Source organism: Somniosus microcephalus, chromosome 1 (genome assembly GCF_052327205.1).
Source record: "Somniosus microcephalus isolate GS21.2 chromosome 1, FLI_Smic_1.0, whole genome shotgun sequence".
Lineage (NCBI taxonomy): Eukaryota > Metazoa > Chordata > Chondrichthyes > Squaliformes > Somniosidae > Somniosus > Somniosus microcephalus.
In genome coordinates this window covers 178,690,588-178,709,819 of record NC_140987.1, presented here as the reverse complement: position 1 = coordinate 178,709,819, position 19,232 = coordinate 178,690,588, and the positions used below count along the sequence as shown (strand labels likewise).

General features: G+C 48.6%; 1 protein-coding gene across 1 annotated transcript in view; it reads left to right on the top strand.

The window, feature by feature from the left end:
• Positions 1-19,232, top strand: part of pam (peptidylglycine alpha-amidating monooxygenase) — a 255,985-nt gene that overhangs the window by 217,018 nt on the left and 19,735 nt on the right. Inside the window, exons 18-20 of the mRNA XM_085987745.1 lie at positions 4,341-4,545; positions 7,900-8,109; positions 10,376-10,494. Coding sequence (XP_085843871.1) covers positions 4,341-4,545; positions 7,900-8,109; positions 10,376-10,494 — 534 coding nt within the window. The remainder of the gene's footprint in view (positions 1-4,340; positions 4,546-7,899; positions 8,110-10,375; positions 10,495-19,232) is intronic.

Below are 19,232 nucleotides of genomic sequence, written 5' to 3'. Positions count from 1 at the left end.
GGTGATAGGTAGGAAAATTATAGAGGCTAGAGAAAAGATTTACAAATTAATTAACTTTTTCTAAAAACAATTTGTCCCGTCCTCCTGTCCTTCCCCCCGTCCTTCTGCCCTTCCCCCCGTCCTTCTGCCCTTCCCCCGTCCTCCTGCCCTTCCCCCCGTCCTCCTGCCCTTCCCCCCGTCCTCCTGCCCTTCCCCCCGTCCTCCTGCCCTTCCCCCCGTCCTCCTGCCCTTCCCCCCGTCCTCCTGCCCTACCCCCCGTCCTCCCGCCCTTCCCCCCGTCCTCCCGCCCTTCCCCCCGTCCTCCCGCCCTTCCCCCGTCCTCCCGCCCTTCCCCCCTTCCCCCGCCCTTCCCCCCGTCCTCCCGCCCTTCCCCCCGTCCTCCCGCCCTTCCCCCCGTCCTCCCGCCCTTCCCCCCGTCCTCCCGTCCTTCCCCCCGTCCTCCCGCCCTTCCCCCCGTCCTCCCGCCCTTCCCCCCGTCCTCCCGCCCTTCCCCCCGTCCTCCCGCCCTTCCCCCCGTCCTCCCGCCCTTCCCCCCGTCCTCCCGCCCGTCCTCCCGCCCTTCCCCCCGTCCTCCCGCCCGTCCTCCCGCCCTTCCCCCCGTCCTCCCGCCCTTCCCCCCGTCCTCCCGCCCTTCCCCCCGTCCTCCCGCCCTTCCCCCCGTCCTCCCGCCCTTCCCCCCGTCCTCCCGCCCTTCCCCCCCGTCCTCCCGCCCTTCCCCCCGTCCTCCCGCCCTTCCGCCCGTCCTCCCGCCCTTCCCCCCGTCCTCCCGCCCTTCCCCCCGTCCTCCCGCCCTTCCCCCCGTCCTCCCGCCCTTCCCCCCGTCCTCCCGCCCTCCCCCCCCCGTCCTCCCGCCCTCCCCCCCCCGTCCTCCCGCCCTTCCCCCCCCCTCCCGCCCTTCCTCCCGCCCTCCCCCCCCGTCCTCCCGTCCTCCAGCCCCTCCCGCCCTTCCCCCCGCCCTTCCCCCCGTCCTCCCGCCCTTCCCCCCGTCCTCCCGCCCTTCCCCCCGTCCTCCCGCCCTTCCCCCCCGCCCTCCCCCCCGTCCTCCCGCCCTTCCCCCGCGTCCTCCCGCCCTTCCCCCCCGTCCTCCAGCCCTTCCCCCCCGTCCTCCCGCCCTTCCCCCGCGTCCTCCAGCCCTTCCCCCCGCGTCCTCCAGCCCTTCCCCCCCGTCCTCCCGCCCTCCCCCCCGTCCTCCAGCCCTTCCCCCCGTCCTCCCGCCCTTCCCCCCCGTCCTCCCGCCCTTCCCCCCCGTCCTCCCGCCCTTCCCCCCCGTCCTCCCGCCCTTCCCCCCCGTCCTCCCGCCCTTCCCCCCGTCCTCCCGCCCTTCCCCCCCGTCCTCCCGCCCTTCCCCCCCGTCCTCCCGCCCTTCCCCCCCGTCCTCCCGCCCTTCCCCCCCGTCCTCCCGCCCTTCCCCCCCGTCCTCCCGCCCTTCCCCCCCGTCCTCCCGCCCTTCCCCCCGCCCGTCCTCCCGCCCTTCCCCCCGTCCTCCCGCCCTTCCCCCCGTCCCCCCGTCCTCCCGCCCTTCCCCCGTCCTCCCGCCCTTCCCCCGTCCTCCCGCCCTTCCCCCGTCCTCCCGCCCTTCCCCCGTCCTCCCGCCCTTCCCCCGTCCTCCCGCCCTTCCCCCGTCCTCCTGCCCTTCCCCCCCGTCCTCCTGCCCTTCCCCCGTCCTCCTGCCCTTCCCCCCGTCCTCCTGCCCTTCCCCCCCGTCCTCCTGCCCTTCCCCCCGTCCTCCTGCCCTTCCCCCCGTCCTCCTGCCCTTCCCCCCGTCCTCCTGCCCTTCCCCCCCCGTCCTCCTGCCCTTCCCCCCGTCCTCCTGCCCTTCCCCCCGTCCTCCTGCCCTTCCCCCCGTCCTCCTGCCCTTCCCCCCGTCCTCCTGCCCTTCCCCCCGTCCTCCTGCCCTTCCCCCCGTCCTCCTGCCCTTCCCCCCGTCCTCCTGCCCTTCCCCCCGTCCTCCTGCCCTTCCCCCCGTCCTCCTGCCCTTCCCCCCGTCCTCCTGCCCTTCCCCCCCGTCCTCCTGCCCTTCCCCCCGTCCTCCTGCCCTTCCCCCCCGTCCTCCCGCCCTTCCCCCGTCCTCCCGCCCTCCCCCCCCCGTCCTCCCGCCCTTCCCCCCCCTCCCGCCCTTCCTCCCGCCCTCCCCCCCCCCGTCCTCCCGCCCTTCCTCCCGTCCTCCAGCCCCTCCCGCCCTTCCCCCCGCCCTTCCCCCCGCCCTTCCCCCCGCCCTTCCCCCCGTCCTCCCGCCCTTCCCCCCGTCCTCTCGCCCTTCCCCCCCGCCCTCCCCCCCGTCCTCCCGCCCTTCCCCCGCGTCCTCCCGCCCTTCCCCCCCGTCCTCCAGCCCTTCCCCCCCGTCCTCCAGCCCTTCCCCCCCGTCCTCCCGCCCTTCCCCCGCGTCCTCCAGCCCTTCCCCCCGCGTCCTCCAGCCCTTCCCTCCCGCCCTCCCCCCCGTCCTCCAGCCCTTCCCCCCCGTCCTCCCGCCCTTCCCCCCCGTCCTCCCGCCCTTCCCCCCCGTCCTCCCGCCCTTCCCCCCGTCCTCCCGCCCTTCCCCCCGTCCTCATTCCCCCCCGTCCTCCCGCCATTCCCCCCGTCCTCCCGCCCTTCCCCCCGTCCTCCCGCCCTTCCCCCCCGTCCTCCTGCCCTTCCCCCCGTCCTCCCGCCCTTCCCCCCCCGCCCTTCCCCGCCCTCCCGCACTTCCCCCCCCCCCCGTCCTCCCGCACTTCCCCCCACCTCCCGCTGTGAGACCTCCTTCCCCCTCCTCCTCTTCCCTCTGTGAGCAGCTTGTTCCTCTTTGTTGCCTCTGCTTCATCTCCCTGTCATGCTGCAAGTCGAGCCCCCAATGACTGGGAGCAAGTCTGACCTGAACCCTTGAATTCAGAAGCAAGGCCTTCTCCACTTGCAGCACCACTCCCTGCCACCTTATCAACTTTAAACAACTCTAGAAAGTTCAAATACTTCCACAAACTTACACAGCCAGTAGAATTCAGAAAGCAAGTTACCTGAAAGTTGCTGATGATCCCTTTATATCTCGCTGGTGGGAGGTCCCTCATGCAGCTGAACGCATGTTCAGCTGTGCGTACTTGGGAGAGGGCGTGCAGTCGAGCGGCGACATTCAAAATAGCAGGTTGTGTGTCAAATCAGTGTTGCATGCTGATTAATGTCACAATCTGCCTCATTTGCATTCTTCTGGTGAACACAGTCAACGGCTGCGCTACCGACCTGCCCAAAATGGCCACCGCCCCGGAAGTGGTCAGAAGCAAGGCAGCCGCCATTTTTCTGGTGAAACTGGACTTAAATGCCGGCGGTAAGAGGGGGAATTTCGCGGCCAGAGTTTCTAACTCATGATCTTTTTGAAGAAATACAGTTATAATGATTTTATAGATGCTCAGACCTCTTAAGTGTCATGTTGAGCAATGTATTCATAAACAGTTATGTGATAATGAAGCAGCCTAAAGCAGGATTTGGACACAACATCCAGTGCTTGAACTGACAAGTAGATGGTAACATTCGCACCACATAAGTATCAGGTAATGGCCATCTCTGGCCAGAAAAAGCCTAACCACCACCTCCTAACCTTCAATCGCACTACCATCGCCAGGCCTCCCATCATCTTGGGGATCACCATTGATCAGAAACTTAATTGGACCAGCCATATCAGCAAAGTGACTACAAGAGTAGGGCAGAGGCTCGGTGCTTTTCAATGAGTGACTTACCATCTGAACCTCAAAGCTTGTCTACAGGACTGTGATGAAATACTCATTGCTCATTCAGTTGGGTGCAGCTGCAGCCACACTTAAGCTTTACACCATCCAGGACTGAGCAGTCTGTTTAATCGCCACCCCTGCCACTGGACTCGATAACCATTCTCTTTACTGCCTGTACACTGTGGCTGCAATGTGTACTCTCCACAGGATGCATTGTAGCAACTCACCAAGGTTACTATGATAGCACCTCCCTGCCCCATAACTGCTACGACAGAGAAGGGCCAGATGTCATGGGAACATCATTTCCTCCAAGTCTCACAGTATCCTGACTTGGACACATATCTCTATTCCTTCAGCATCAGTGGGTCAAAATCTTGGGATTCCCTAGTTAACCCCATCATAGGAGCAATATTACCTCAAGGACTGCAACAGCTCAAGAAGGCAGCCCACCACCATCATCCCCGGGCAACTAGGGTTGAGTGATAAATGTGGCCTTGCCAGTGTCACCAATAACTCATGAACAATTTTTTTTTGTTGTTTTATTTTATAATCGAGATCTGTACCATACATTTAATAAATTAACATGTTCTGTGTAATGTTTACAGTTATGATTGTGATAGATGTTTCTATTTCTGTCTCCAAAAATAGGTTTTCAAGCTGGGACCCAATGGTGAATATTTGTTCATTCTTGGACAAGCCTTTGAGCCAGGAAGTGACAATAATCATTTCTGTCAGCCCACTGATGTGGCCGTGGATCCATCTAGTGGCAATTTCTACGTGTCTGATGGCTACTGCAACAGCAGGATTATTCAATTTTCTCCAGAGGGAAAGTTCATAATGCAGTGGGGAGAAGGTACGGTGTAGCTAGAGAAAAGTTTTTAATCATTTGCTGCACTGTTAGAGGTGCCGCCTTTCAGATGAGACGTCAAACTGATGCCCCGTCTGCTTTCTCGTGGACGTAAAAGATCCCATGGCACTATTTCGAAGAAGAGTAGGGGAGTTATCCCCGGTGTCCTGGCCAATATTTCTCCCTCAGCCAACATAACAAAAAAGCAGATTATCTGGTCATTATCACATTGCTGTTTGTGGGAGCTTACTGTGCACAAATTGGCGGCTGCGTTTCCCACATTACAACAGCGACTACACTTCCAAAGTACTTCATTGACTGTAAAGCTCTTTGAGATGTCCAGTGATCGTGAAAGGCGCTATATAAATGCAAGTCTTTTTCTTTCTTTAGAATCAGATTTTGATTTTAGCAGTAGGCGGAGTTGGTGCATGGGTGGGGGGATGAGGCAAGTGGCATTGCCCATAGCATGGGACTGGAGGCCAGACTGTAAGGGTGGCAGGTTCCCTTCCCTAAAGGACATTAGTGAACCAGTTGGATCTTTACAACATTCCAGCAGATTTTCTGGTGCTAGTCACAAATTATTAGAAATCAGTACTTGCCACGTTGGGATTTGAACTCTCAATCTCTGGCTTTCATAGGTACTGATAGTAATCAACTGTTGGAACAGATGCATCCTGTATCTTCCAATCAATACGTTTTAGATCCACTCTTTGGCTGTGCATAACTATAATACTGTACTTGAAGATTTCCATCCATATCCCACTGGTTAAAATGGTGAGTAGAGCTTACTAGATCACCACATGAATCTGCCAACAATTCAATATCTTCTGTGAAAATAAGCACCACAATACTTTCAGAGGTACTAAGAACAGACACTGGCCCGGATATTTACTCGGGGATGTGAAGAGAGTGGGGCAGGAAATTAATGCTGAAATTGACAACAGGACGTCTTTTAAATTTTTTCAGCAGGTTTTCTGTCCAATTGACTCAGAGATCGCGGTGTTGGGGTGGGCGGGGAGTCCGAGATCGCGGGGTGAGTAAAGAGGTAAGCTTGTTGGGCCTGGAGGAAACACACCTGGTCCTCGAGCAGCACTTACCTCATGGATCCAGCCCTTCCCGCCTAGTTTTACCTGCCGGATTTCTCTAGCCCACATGGGTAAAAATGAAAATCCTGTTAAAATAGAGGCAAGTAGCCTCGTTAAAAGCTTTTACTGACCAACCCGCCTCCTGAGAGCAGATTGGTCACCTGACCCGCCTCCATTAAAACTGGAAGTTGGCTGGTTGGGGTCGGGTTTGAAATTTTCAAAATTTTTACCTCCCACACGTCTCCGACGCATCCGTCCTTAGGGGTTAAAATTCCTCCCTGTACTTTCATCTCTTATGATGCCATCCAGAACATCATTGATAAAGAAATCAAAGGGCCGTATTTTGCAACCCCTACGAGTGCGTACGAGGTGTGTATGCGCCCGTTGGGGCCGCGCAAGTTCCGGGTTTAGGCATGCGAAGTGCATGCACTAAAACCCGGAACTTCCGAAATCTTCTTGACAGATTCTTCGCATCCCCGGGAGAAGGGCCTCTGCGGGTGGAGAGTTGTGCTATTTGCTCAACTTCCGCCCGCTGCATGCCCGTAAAATTTTTACGCCTGGTAAAAGCAGGCATCCAGCTTAAGAGTTTTAAAAAATAGAAAAATAAAATGTTATCACTCATTTATACATTAAAAACCTTGTCCAATAAGATAAGTTTACTTTTAGCCCCATTAAAACATATCTTTTTTTCAAAAAATTAAATTTTTGTTTAAAATATTTAATTAAATGCCATTTTAATTAATTTTCAATATGTAATTAATTCTTTTTTACTTATTTCATGTGTTAGTGTATTTTTTAAGTGATCCATATTCATACTTGGGGATTCCCTTCTTTTATTGATTGGGCCAACCCACGTGATCCTCGGGGCGCTTGCAAACCGCTTGCGCCCCTGGAATACATGGGCCTGTACCCGGAGAGGCCCAGGATCACAAGTCTCCATACCTCCCGGGCCACCAGGTAAATGCGTAGATTTCTTACAGGTTGGAGGCTTCCCATGGGCGGAAAGTTTAGGTGATGGTGAATATCCTTGCCTTAATGCTCTTTCGAGAGAAATAGGTTTAAGGTGTCTCTCACCCACCTTTACATAGATCCTGAAGCTGGAGTACACATTCCAGATGCACTCCCATAGTATCCAGCTTTGTGAGGGCCACATGAGACACTAGATGGTGTTGAGCATTCTACAGGAAACTCTCGATTTACCGGCACCTAAATAAACGGAAATCTCTGTTAACTGGCAAAATTCAGGCGTAGGTTCAGGTAAGTTTTACTTCATATTAGTGGCCGTTCCTGGATCTGTGGCTGTGTAACAGGGGATCCTGCACCTGTTGCTAAGCAACAGGGACGCTTGGATCTTGTGGCCGGGGTTCCTGCACCTGTTGCTAAGCAACAGGGAAGCCTGGATTTGTTGCTGTGTATGGAGCTCTCGTACCTTTTACTATACCTCTCTGTAATCTGGACTTTTTGGTAAACCGGCACCATGCCGGTCCCGTCGGTGCCGGATAAAAAGAAAGTTTCCTGTACTAGCATTTACTTTGCAAATCTGCCAATTGATTGACTTGCCTTGTGGTTTCTGGGACTCTGGCAGGTTTTTATTTTTTTTAGCTTATTCCTGAAGGAGCTGCACCATATGATTAGTTTTATTTGTAATTTTTGTTGAAATCCAAAATAAACTCAATGCTGCTCTTGAGTTAGCTGGTAGAATGATTGAGAGCGCCAGATGTTGTGACTTTCTGATTCTTAGGTCCATTCTTTGGGTATATATCCTGCCTCCATCATCTGGGTGGCAGTGTCACAGTGACTTCATCAGATCTACATCCTGCGACTGGTTAACAGAACTTTTCTTGTGATGTTGTGAGCTGACCTGCAATGTCCTAAGACTTCAGATGAAATTATTGCTGGGTTTTGGTGGTTGTTGTTTTTCTCAACACCAAATTACAGATGTAATGTGCCAGTGAACATCAGCAATGTAAGTCAATCGTCTGATCCGATACGTGTGTTGGGATCAGCTGATTGTTACAGTTTATCCTGTGAGTGATGATGTTTTGGCAGGTATAATTTCAATGCAAATGGTTGGCAATGAGTTGCAAGTTAGCAGTTTAATTGGTTAGATCTGATACAAACTACAAGACAAATTCATAATGTGCATAGAACAGTGATATTGTGTTGCTGCTTTTAAATCACTGTCACATTTATTTGAATAAAATTTTTGCAAGTAATTTTCACTTTATTGCATTACGTTAATTTTAAACACACAACTTATTTTTTTATCTTGCAGAAAGCTCACTTTCTGGGATACCTAAACCAGGTCAATTCTTCATTCCACATAGCTTGACATTTGTGCCTGTAATAGGCCAGCTGTGTGTCGCTGATAGAGAGAATGGACGAATCCAGTGTTTTATAGCACAATCTGGACAATTCCTTCGGGAGATTCAGCACCCTGAATTTGGAGAGCGACTGTTTGCAGTGTCCTACACGCCTGACAATGGTAATACTGGAGATTGTGTACCTGTGCAAGGGCAATAGTGTTTTTATCTTTGCAAAATTGTACAGTAGATGCAAGTTGTTGAAAGCTTTAAAATTCAGTTAATTAATAAGCCCAGGCATTTCTGCACAAAAAAATAGAAACAAAGTTGTAAACACCATCAGTATAACATTTTGTGATATAAAAAAGTGCTGGAAATAAACAGCAAGTTAATCGGGATCTGTAAAGAGAAAATACAGGTTATGATGTTTTAGGTATGTAACCCTTCATCAGACTTAAGGTTAAGAGATAAGTCGCTAATAAATACGGTGACTGGTTGAGGCCCCAACACAGATCTCTATGGGACACCACAAGTCACATCCTGCCAATTAGAGTACCTGCCCATTATTTCTACTCTGTCTCCTGCCACTCAGCCAGTTTCCTAACCTGGTCAATAATTTGCCTTCAATTCCATGAGCTTCAACTTTAGCTAACAGTCTCTTGGGGACCTTTATCGAATGCCTTCTGGAAATCCAAGTAAATAGCATCCCCTGTTCACTACTTTAGTCACCTCTTCAAAAAAATTCAATCACATTCGTCAGGCATGACCTACACTTTAGAAATCCATTGGTGTGAGCCATACAAAACCATTTAGAGACATACTGATGAGAGAGGAGACAGTGAAGGAAAGAATAACACAGCAACATTTAAAAAAAGAGACACGAAGAGAAATACAGGTAGAGTAATGAGAAAAGTGTGAGCGCCGTACAAAAAAACATAAAAGAGAGGGATACAGAGAGAGATGTGAAAAGAATTAGACAGTGGGGAAAAAGGTACAGAGACAGTTGCAGGAAGAGAGATACTTTTTGTAATATGTCATAGTCATAACGGCATAGAAGGAGGCCATTCGGCCCATCGAGTCTGTGCCAGCTCTCTGTAGAGCAATCCAGTCAGTCCCAATCCCCCACTCTATCCCCACAGCCCTGCAAGTTTATTTCCCTCCAGTGCCTATCCAGTCTCCCCTTGAAAATATTGAGTGTCTCTGTTTCCACCACTTCCGTCGGCAGCGAGTTCCAGGTCTTCACCACTCGCTGCGTAAATTTTTTTTTCCCCTCATCCCCCCTGTATGTCTTGCCCAAAACCTTAAATCTGTGTCCCCTAGTCCTTGTACCATCAACTAGTGGGAACAGCCGTTCCCCGTCTAGCCTATCCAAACCCGTCATAATCTTGTACACCTCTGTCAAATCACCCCTCAACCTCCTTTGCTCTAGTGAAAACAAATCTAGCTTCTCCAACCTGTCCTTGTAGCTAAGATCCCCCATCCCCGGAACCATTCTGGTAAATCTCCTCTGCACCCTCTCAAGTGCCTTCACATCTTTCCTAAAGTGTGGTGACCAGAACTGGACACAATATTCCAGTTGTGGCCTAACCAGCACTTTATAAAGGTTTAGCATAACTTCTCTACTTTTGTACTCACTACCTCTATTTATGAAGCCCAAGATCCCATATGCTTTGTTAACCACTCTCTCAATATGTCCCACCACCTTCAGGGACCTTTGCACATTAACTCCCAGGTCCCTCTGTCCCTGCACACTCTTCAAAACTGTGCCATTAAGTGTATATTGCCTCTCCCTGTGCCTTCTGCCAAAATGCATCACCTCACACTTCTCTGTATTAAATTCCATCTGCCACTTGTCTGCCCATTCTGCTAGCTGTAATAAATATATCATGTATTGGACATGAGTTGGTACAATGTTTCTGTTGTTAAAAACAGCATATTCTGCCTCACCATGAGCAACACCACGGGAAATCCGCTATTAGTATACATTAAATAAATTATACATCAAAATTGAGTATACCTGCATTTGCAAGGATTTCAGCAGTTCAAGATGACCCACCACCTTCTAGGACAAGTAGAGATGAGTGATAAATGTGGCCTTGCCAGCATTACCCACATCCTGTGAACAGAAAAAAAAAACACTCGTATGTGCTCAACCATAGTTGTTTTAAAACAGCTGTGTGAGTAACTTAAAATTACATAATTTTAAAACTGACTATTCAATAAGCACAATGCTTTATTGTCTTATAATTTGTAGTAATTTGTTGGTCTTGGGCAGACTATGTAGAGGACTCATTACACAAGTCATTTGCAATAGTTATCAGGGAGGAAAAGACCTTAGATACACTAGAACCGAATTTCCAGATTAGAAATCTATGATCAAAATCATCCCTTGCATTTAACTATTTTACGTCTTGGTTTATTTAATTCTGTTATATCATTTTATTTTAGGTGGTCAATTATATGCAGTAAATGGAGAAGCTCTTGTTGGCAAAGGAGTACCAGTACAAGGATTTGTTCTGAATTTTACAACTGGAGAATTACTGGATATCTTCAAACCGGCCAAACAGGTATTTGGAGTAAAGAAAACAGAAACCTTTGCTGAGAGAAGTGTAAACTAAAAATAACATTGTACAAAAATTCTCTGCTAAAACATAGTTTCTAATGCATTTCATGCAAAGCACCAATTTAGACATTTACAAAATGCAGTGTTTAATTAGGCTCAACATAACAATACAACACAATGGTCTCAGTGTCTCTTGGTTGGGGGGGGGGGGGGGGGGGAGTAAAAATCTGCTAGGGACCCAACTTTGATGAAGTGCCACATAATAGGCTTGCCAGCAAAGTTGAAGCCCATGGAATAAAAGGGACAGTGGCAGCATGGATATGAAATTGGCTAAGTGACAGGAAGTAGTGGTGAACGGTTGTTTTTTGAACTGGAGGAAGGTATACAGTGGTGTTCCCCAGGGGTCGGTACTAGGACCACTGCTTTTCTTGATATATTTTAATGATTTGGACTTGGGTGTACAGGGCACAATTTCAAAATTTGCAGATGACACAAAACTTGGAAGAATAGTGAACAGTGAGGAGGATAATGATAGACTTCAGGAAAACAGAGACAGGCTGATGAAATGGGCAGACACGTGGCAGATGAAATTTAGCGCAGAAAAGTGTGAAGTGATACATTTTGGTAGGAAGAACGAGGAGACTAACTAATGGGTGCAATTCTAAAGGGGGTGCATGAAAAGAGACACCTGGGGGTATATGTGCATAAATTGTTGAAGGTGGCAGGGCAGGCTGTGAAAGCGGTTAAAAAAGCATACGGGATCCTGGACTTCATAAATAGAGGCATAGAGTACATAAGAACATAAGAAATAGGAGCTGGAGTAGGCCATTTGGCCCTTCAAGCCTGCTCCACCATTCAACAAGATCATGGCTGATCTTCTAGCTCAACTCCACCTTCCCGCACTATCCCCATATCTCTCAATTCCCTTCGTTCCCAAAAATTTATCGACCTCTATCTTGAATATACTCAACGATTGAGCATTCACAGCTCTCTCAGGTAGAGAATTCCAAAGATCCACAACTTTTTGAGTGAAGAAATTTCTCCTCATCTCAGTCCAAAATGGCTTACCCCTTATTCTGTGAATGTGACCCCATGTTCTAGATTCCCCAGGGGAAACATTTTCCCAGCATTACCCCTGTCAAGCCCCTTAAGAGTTTTGTATGTTTCGATTAGATCACCTGTCATTCTTCTAAACTCTAAGGAAAATAGGCCTAGTCTACTCAATCTCTCCTCATAGGGCAATCCCCTCATCCTAGGAACCAGTCTAGTGAATCTTCGCTGCACTCTCGCTAAGGCAAGTATGTCTTTCGTTAGGTAAGGGGACCAGAACTGTACACAGTACTCCAGGTGTGGCCTCACCAATGCTATGTATAATTGTAGTAAGACTTCTTTACTCTTGTACTCTAAAATTTGATAGAGGTGTTCAAAATCAGGATGGGTCTAGACAAAGTAGCCAAATCTAGTGGGAGGATAGAAGATTGGGAAGCATTTAAAAGCCGGCAAAGAATAACTAAAAGATTAATTAAGAAAGGGAAGATAGATTATGAAAGTAAACTAGCAAAAAATATAAAAACAGATAGCAAGAGTTTCTACAGTTATATAAAAAGAAAAAGGGTGGCTAAAGTGAATGTTGGTCCCTTAGAGGACGAGACCGGGAAATTAGTAGTGGGGAACATGGAGATGGCAAATACGCTGAACAAATATTTTGTATCAGTCTTTACAGTAGAGGACACTAAAAATATCCCAACACTGGATAAACAGGGGGCTATAGGGGGGGAGGAGCTAAACATGATTAAAATCACTAAGGAGATGGTGCTCGGTAAGATAATGGGACTTAAGGCGGATAAATCCCCTGGACCTGATGGCTTACATCCTAGGGTCTTGAGAGAAGTAGCGGTAGGGATTGCGGATGCATTGGTGGTAATTTTCCAAAACTCCCTGGATTCAGGAAAGGTCCCAGCAGATTGGAAAACTACTAATGGAACGCCCTTATTTAAAAAGGGAGGTAGACAAAAGGCTGGAAACTATAGACCAGTTAGCCTAACATCTGTGGTTGGTAAAATGTTGGAGTCCATTATTAAGGAAGCAGTAACAGGACATTTGGATAAGCATAATTTAATCGGACAGAGTCAGCATGGTTTTATGAAGGGGAAAGTCATGTTTGACAAATTTGCTCAAATTCTTTGAGGACGTAACAAACAGGGTGGATAAAGAGGAACCAGTGGATGTGGTGTATTTGGACTTCCAAAAGGCATTTGACAAGGTGCCACACAAAAGATTACTGCACAAGATAAAAAATCACGGGATTGGGGGTAATATACTGGCATGGGTGGAAGATTGGCTATCTAACAGAAAACAGAGAGTTGGGATAAATGGTTCATTCTCGGGTTGGCAACCAGTAACTAGTGGTGTTCCGCAGGGGTCAGTGCTGGGACCCCAACTCTTTACAATCTATATTAACGATTTGGAGGCGGGGACCAAGTGCAACGTATCCAAGTTTGCCGACGATACAAAGATGGGAGGGAAAGCAGTGAGTGAGAAGGACATAAATAACCTGCAAAAGGACATAGACAGGCTAAGTGAGTGGGCAGAAATTTGGCAGATGGAATATAATGTTGGAAAGTGTGAGGTTATGCACTTTGGCAGAAAAAAACCAAAGAGCAAGTTATTATCTAAATGGAAAGAAACTGCAAAGTGCTACAGTGCAAAGGGATCTGGGGGTCCTGGTGCATGAAACAGAAGGTTAGTATGCAGGTACAGCAGGTGATCAGGAAGGCCAATGGAATCTTGGCTTTTATTGCAAGGGGGATGGAGTATAAAAGCAGGGAAGTCTTGCTTCAGTTATACAGGGTACTGGTGAGGCCACACCTGGAATACTGCGTACAGTTTTGGTTTCCATATTTAAGAAAAGATATACTTGCTCTTGAGGCAGTTCAGAGAAGGTTCACTCGGTTGATTCCGGAGATGAGGGGGTTGACTTATGAGGAAAGGTTGAGTAGGTTGGGCCTCTACTCATTGGGATTCAGATGAATGAGAGGCAATCTTATCGAAACATATAAGATTGTGAGGGGGCTTGATCGGGTGGATGCAGGGAGGATGTTTCCACTGATGGGTGAGACTAGAACTAGGGGGCATAATCTTAGAATAAGGGGCTGCCGTTTCAAAACAGAGATGAGGAGAAACTTCTTCACTCCGAGGGTAGTAAATCTATGGAATTTGCTACCTCAGAGAGCTGTGGAAGCTGCGACACTAAATAAATTTAAAACGGAGATAGACAGTTTCCTAGCTGATAAGGGAATTAAGGGTTACGGGGAGCAGGCAGGGAAGTGGACATGAGTCTAGGTTCGGATCAGCCATGATCCTATTGAATGGCGGAGCAGGCCCGAGGGGCCGTATGGCCTACTCCTGCTCCTACTACTTATGTTCTTATGTATGAAAGGTCGAGAACCAGAGGACACAGATTTAAGGTGATTGGCAAAAGAACCAAAGGCGACATGAGGAAAAACTGTTTTACGTAGCGAGTGATTAGGTTCTGGAATGCACTGCCTGAGAGGGTGGTGCAGGCAAATTCTTTCATGGCTTTCTAAAGGGAATTGGATAAGTACCTGAAGGAAAAAAAATTGCAGGGCTACAGGGAAAGGGCAGGGGAGTGGAACTAGCTGAAGTGCTCTTGCAGAGAGTCAGCACGGACTCGACGGGCCAAATGGCGGCCTCCTGTGCTGTAACCATTCTATGATTCTATGATCACTATCTAGTGACACTTTCTGGAAAGTCCATGTGTGTGAATATTGGCTGAGGTTTGGTTACAATGTCTCCATGATGGAATAGCTTGATATAGTTTCACACATCAAAGAAGGCCATGTGGTCATGGAACCATATCCCAGTGTGATTCAATGCGTTTAGGAGAGAAGGGGAGGAAAAAGGACAACATTGGAAAGACGTGGACAAAAACTCAGTGCTTCCATAGGATCCATTAATCTCTCATTGTCTGAACTGGTTTCCTGTACGTTACTATACGCAATGTGCAAAGATATTGGTGCAAATAAATATCTCGGATCCTGCTGCTGGTGCTATCCTGTCTGTTGCCAGAAATGGAACGTGGAATGCACTGCCAGAAACAATGGTGGAAGCAGAATCCATATTAGGTTTTAAAAGGGAAGTGGAGAAAGATTTGAGAAAGACAAATGTAAACATGTTTGAAAAGAGGACAGGGGAAAGGAACTAAGTGACTAGGGACTGGTCTTTGCGTTAAGAATAATGGTGAGGCTTACAATGCTCACTATCAGCCTGGTGAATCTTCGCTGAACTCCTTCCATGGCAAGAACATCCTTCCTCAGATAAGGCGACCAAAACTGCACACAATACTCAAGGTGTGGTCTCACCAAGGTCCTGTACAACTGCAGCAAGACATCCTTGTTCCTGTACTCAAACTCTCTCGCTACAAAGGCCAACATACCATTTGCCTTCTTAACCGCCTGCTGCACCTGCATGCTTACCTTCAGCGACTGGTGCACAAGGACACCCAGGTCTCGTTGCACTTCCCCTTCTCCCAATCTATTGCCATTCAGATAATCTGCCTTCCTGTTTTTGCCACCAAAGTGGATAACCTTACATTTATCCACGTTATATTGCATCTGCCATGCTTCTGCCCAATCACCCAACCTGTCCAAATCATCCTGGAGTTTCTCGGCATCCTCCTCACAGCACACACGCCCACCCAGCTTTGTGTCGTCTGCAAACTTGGAGATATTACATCTAGTTCCCTTGTCTAGATCATTAATATATATTGTGAATAGCTGGGGTCCAAGGACCGATCCCTGCGGTACCCCACGAGTCACTGCCTGCCACTTGGAAAAAGACCCGTTTATTCCAACTCTTTACTTTCTGTCTGCCAACCAGTTCTCTATCCAAGTCAATACCTTGCCCCCAATCCCATGTACCTTAACTTTACACGCTAATCTCTTATGCGGGACCTTATCGAAAGCCTTCTGAAAGTCCAAATACACCACATCCACTGGTTCTCCCTTATCTATTTTACCAGTTACATCCGCAAAAAATTCCAGTAGATTAGTCAAGCACGATTTACCTTTGTAAATCCATGTTGACTTTGTCCGATCCTGTCACTGTTTTCCAAGTGTTCTGCTATTACATCTTTTATAATGGACTCTAGCATTTTCCCCACTACCGATATCAGGCTTACCGGTCTATAATTCCCCGTCTTTCTCTCTAGCACCTTTTTTGAATAGTGGGGTAACATTAGCTACCCTCCAATCCACGGGTACTGTTCCAGATTCCATCGAATGTTAGAAGATGATCAGCAATGCATCTACTATTTCTAGGGCCACTTCCTTAAGTACCCTAGGATGTAGATTATCAGGCCCTGGAGATTTATCGGCCTTCAAGCCCATCAATTTCCCTAACACCATTTCCCTACAAATACTGATTTCTTTCAGTTCCTCCCTTTCATCAGACCCTATGTTCCCCGACATCTCTGGGAGGTTATTTGTGTCCTCCTTTGTGAAGACAGAACCAAAATATGTATTTAATTGGTCTGCTATTTCTTTGTTCCCCATTATAAATTCCCCTGATTCTGACTGCAAGGGACCTATGCTTGACTTCACCCATCTTTTTCTCTTCACATACCTATAAAAGCTTTTACAGTCAGTTTTTATGTTCCCTGCAAGCTTACTCTCATATTCTATTTTCCCTTTCTTAATTAATCCCTTTGTCCTCCTTTGTTGAATCCTAAACTGCTCCCAATCCTCAGGTTTGCTGCTTTTTCTGGCCAATTTATATGTCCTCTCCTTGGATATTATGCTATCCCTAATTTCCCTGGTTAGCCACGGTTGAGTCACCTTTTTTGTTTTATTTTTATGCCAAACTGGGATGAACAAATTCTGTAGTTCATCCATGTGGTCTTTGAATGTTTGCCATTGCCTAACCACCGTTACCCCTTTGAGTGACATTCCCCAATCAATCCTATCCAACTCGCGCCTCAGACCATCGTAGTTTCCTTTAATTAAATTCAGGACCCTAGCCTCTGAGTCAACTACTTTACTCTCTATCTTAAGGAAGAATTCTATCAAATTATGATCGCTCCTCCCCAAGGGGCCTCGCACAACAAGATTGCTAATTAATCCTTTCTCGTTACATAATACCCAGTCTAAGATGGCCTGATCTCTGGTTGGTTCCTCGACATATTGGTCCAGGAAACCATCCCGTAAACACTCCAGGAATTCCTCCTCCACAGTATTGTTACTAATTTGGTTAGCCCAATCTATATGTAGATTAAAGTCACCCATGATGACTGCTGTGCCCTTATTGCACGCTTCTCTAATTTCCCTTTTAATGCCATCCCCAACCTCCGCATTACTGTTTGAAGGTCTATATACCACTCCCACTAACGTTTTCTGCCCCTTGATATTTCTCAGTTCTACCCATACAGATTCCACATCATCAGAGCTAATATCCTTCCTTACAATTGTGTTAATCCCTTCTTTAACCAGCAATGCTATCCCACCTCCCTTTCCTTTTTGCCTATCTTTTCTGAATATTGAATACCCCTGGATGTTGAGTTCCCAGCCTTGGCCACCCTGGAGCCATGTTTCCGTAATCCCAATCAGATCATATTCGTTTACCTCTATTTGTGCAGCTAATTCATCCACCTTATTACGAATGCTCCTCGCATTAAGACACAAAGCCTTCAGGCTTGTTTTTTTAACACTCTTACACCTATTAGAATTATTATTTACTGTGGCCATGTTTGATTTAAACCGTTGATTTCTCTGACTGCCACTTTTGTTTTTCTCCTTCCTATCTTTTGCTTTTATCCTTGTTTCCCTTTCCTCTGCCTCCCTGCTCAGGTTCCCAACCCCCTGCCATTTTAGTTTAAACCCTCTCCCAGAGCACTAGCAAACACTCCCCCTAGGACATTGGTCCCGGCCCTGCCCAGGTGCAAACTGTCCGGTTTGAACTGGTCCCATCTCCCCCAGAACCGGTTCCAATGTCCCAGGAATTTGAATCCCTCCCCCTTGCACCATTCCTCTAGCCACGTATTCATCTGAAATATCCTTCTATTTCTACTCTGACTAGCACGCGGCACTGGTAGCAATCCTGAGATTACTACCTTTGAGGCCCTATTTTTTAATTTACCTCCTAACTCCCTATATTCAGCTTTTAGGACCTCATCCCATTTTTTACCTATATCGTTGGTACCTATATGCACCACGACAACTGGCTGTTCACCCTCGCCTTCCAAAATGTTCTGCAGCCGCTCTGAGACATCCTTGACCCTTGCACCAGGGAGGCAACACACCATCCTGGAGTCTCGTTTGCGGCCGCAGAAACGCCTATCTATTCCCCTTACAATAGAATCCCCTATTACTATAGCTCTCCCGCTCTTTTTCCTCCCGTCCTGTGCAGCAGAGCCACCCCTGGTGCCAGGAAGTTGGCTAAGCCATCCCCCCCCCAAAAGTATCCAAAGTGGTATATCTGTTTGAGAGGGGTATGTCCACAGGCGACCCCTGCACTATCTGCCTGCGCCTACTACTCTGTCTGTCGGTCACCCCTGCCTGTCCAACCTTTGCCTGCGGTGTGACCAACTGCTTAAACGTGATATCCACGACGTCTTCAGCATCGCGAATGGTCCAGTATGTATCCAATCGCAGCTCCAGCGCCGCAATGCGGTCTGCCAGTAGCTGCAGCTGGACACACTTCCTGCACACATAGTTGTCAGGGACACAGGAAGTGTCCCTGAGTTCCCACATAGCGCAGGAGGAGCATACCACGGGGCCGGGCTCTCCTGCCATGACTTACCCTTTAATTAATTGAAATTAAATTAAATCAAATCAATCCCACCAATTACACTACAGTTAAATGGTATATTTAAGGGCCCTGGTTTACCAACAGTCCCCACTACACCACAGAGACCTTAAAAACTAAAACACAGAGTTAAAGTTTAAAAACAGAGAAATACTCACCAACCAATCACTTACCTGCTTTCTGGTGACGTCACACTTCGATTACTTTTTACTTCTCCCTCCCTCTGAATTCAGAGATTGGAGATTAGTAAGCCTACCTGGTCCTCGCCGCCGCTTTAAATCACCGCCGCTCAGCCGCCTTGTCTCCGGCAGGTCCGCTGCCGCCGCTCTGAGACCTACCTGGTCCTCGCTGCCGCTTTAAATCACCGCCACTCAGCCGCCTCATCTCCCGCAGGTCCGCTGCCGCCGCTCTGAGGCCTACCTGGTCCTCGCCGCCGCTTTAAATCACCGCCGCTCAGCCGCCTTGTCTCCAGCAGGTCCGCTGCCGCCGCTCTGAGACCTACCTGGTCCTCGCTGCCGCTTTAAATCACCGCCACTCAGCCGCCTCATCTCCCGCAGGTCCGCTGCCGCCGCTCTGAGGCCTACCTGGTCCTCGCTGCCGCTTTAAATCACCGCTGCTCAGCCGCCTCGTCGTCCGCAGAAATCCGGAAATTGTAGCAATGTTCCCTCTAATTTTTTTTGTACTGAGTGGGCCACAACCTCCTTTTGAGCGCGACCTTTTGGTCGATGGGAAAATTTTACAATAACAGCAATAGCAACCACTTAAAAGCATATATACAGTAATGCCATATTGCCACCCCACTGTCTCAAATCATGAGACAATCAGACAAAGTTCTATACATGTTTAATATAACTTCTCTGCTTTTGAATTATGTTCCTCTAGAAATGAACCCCAATGCTTTATTTGGCACTTTCATGGCTT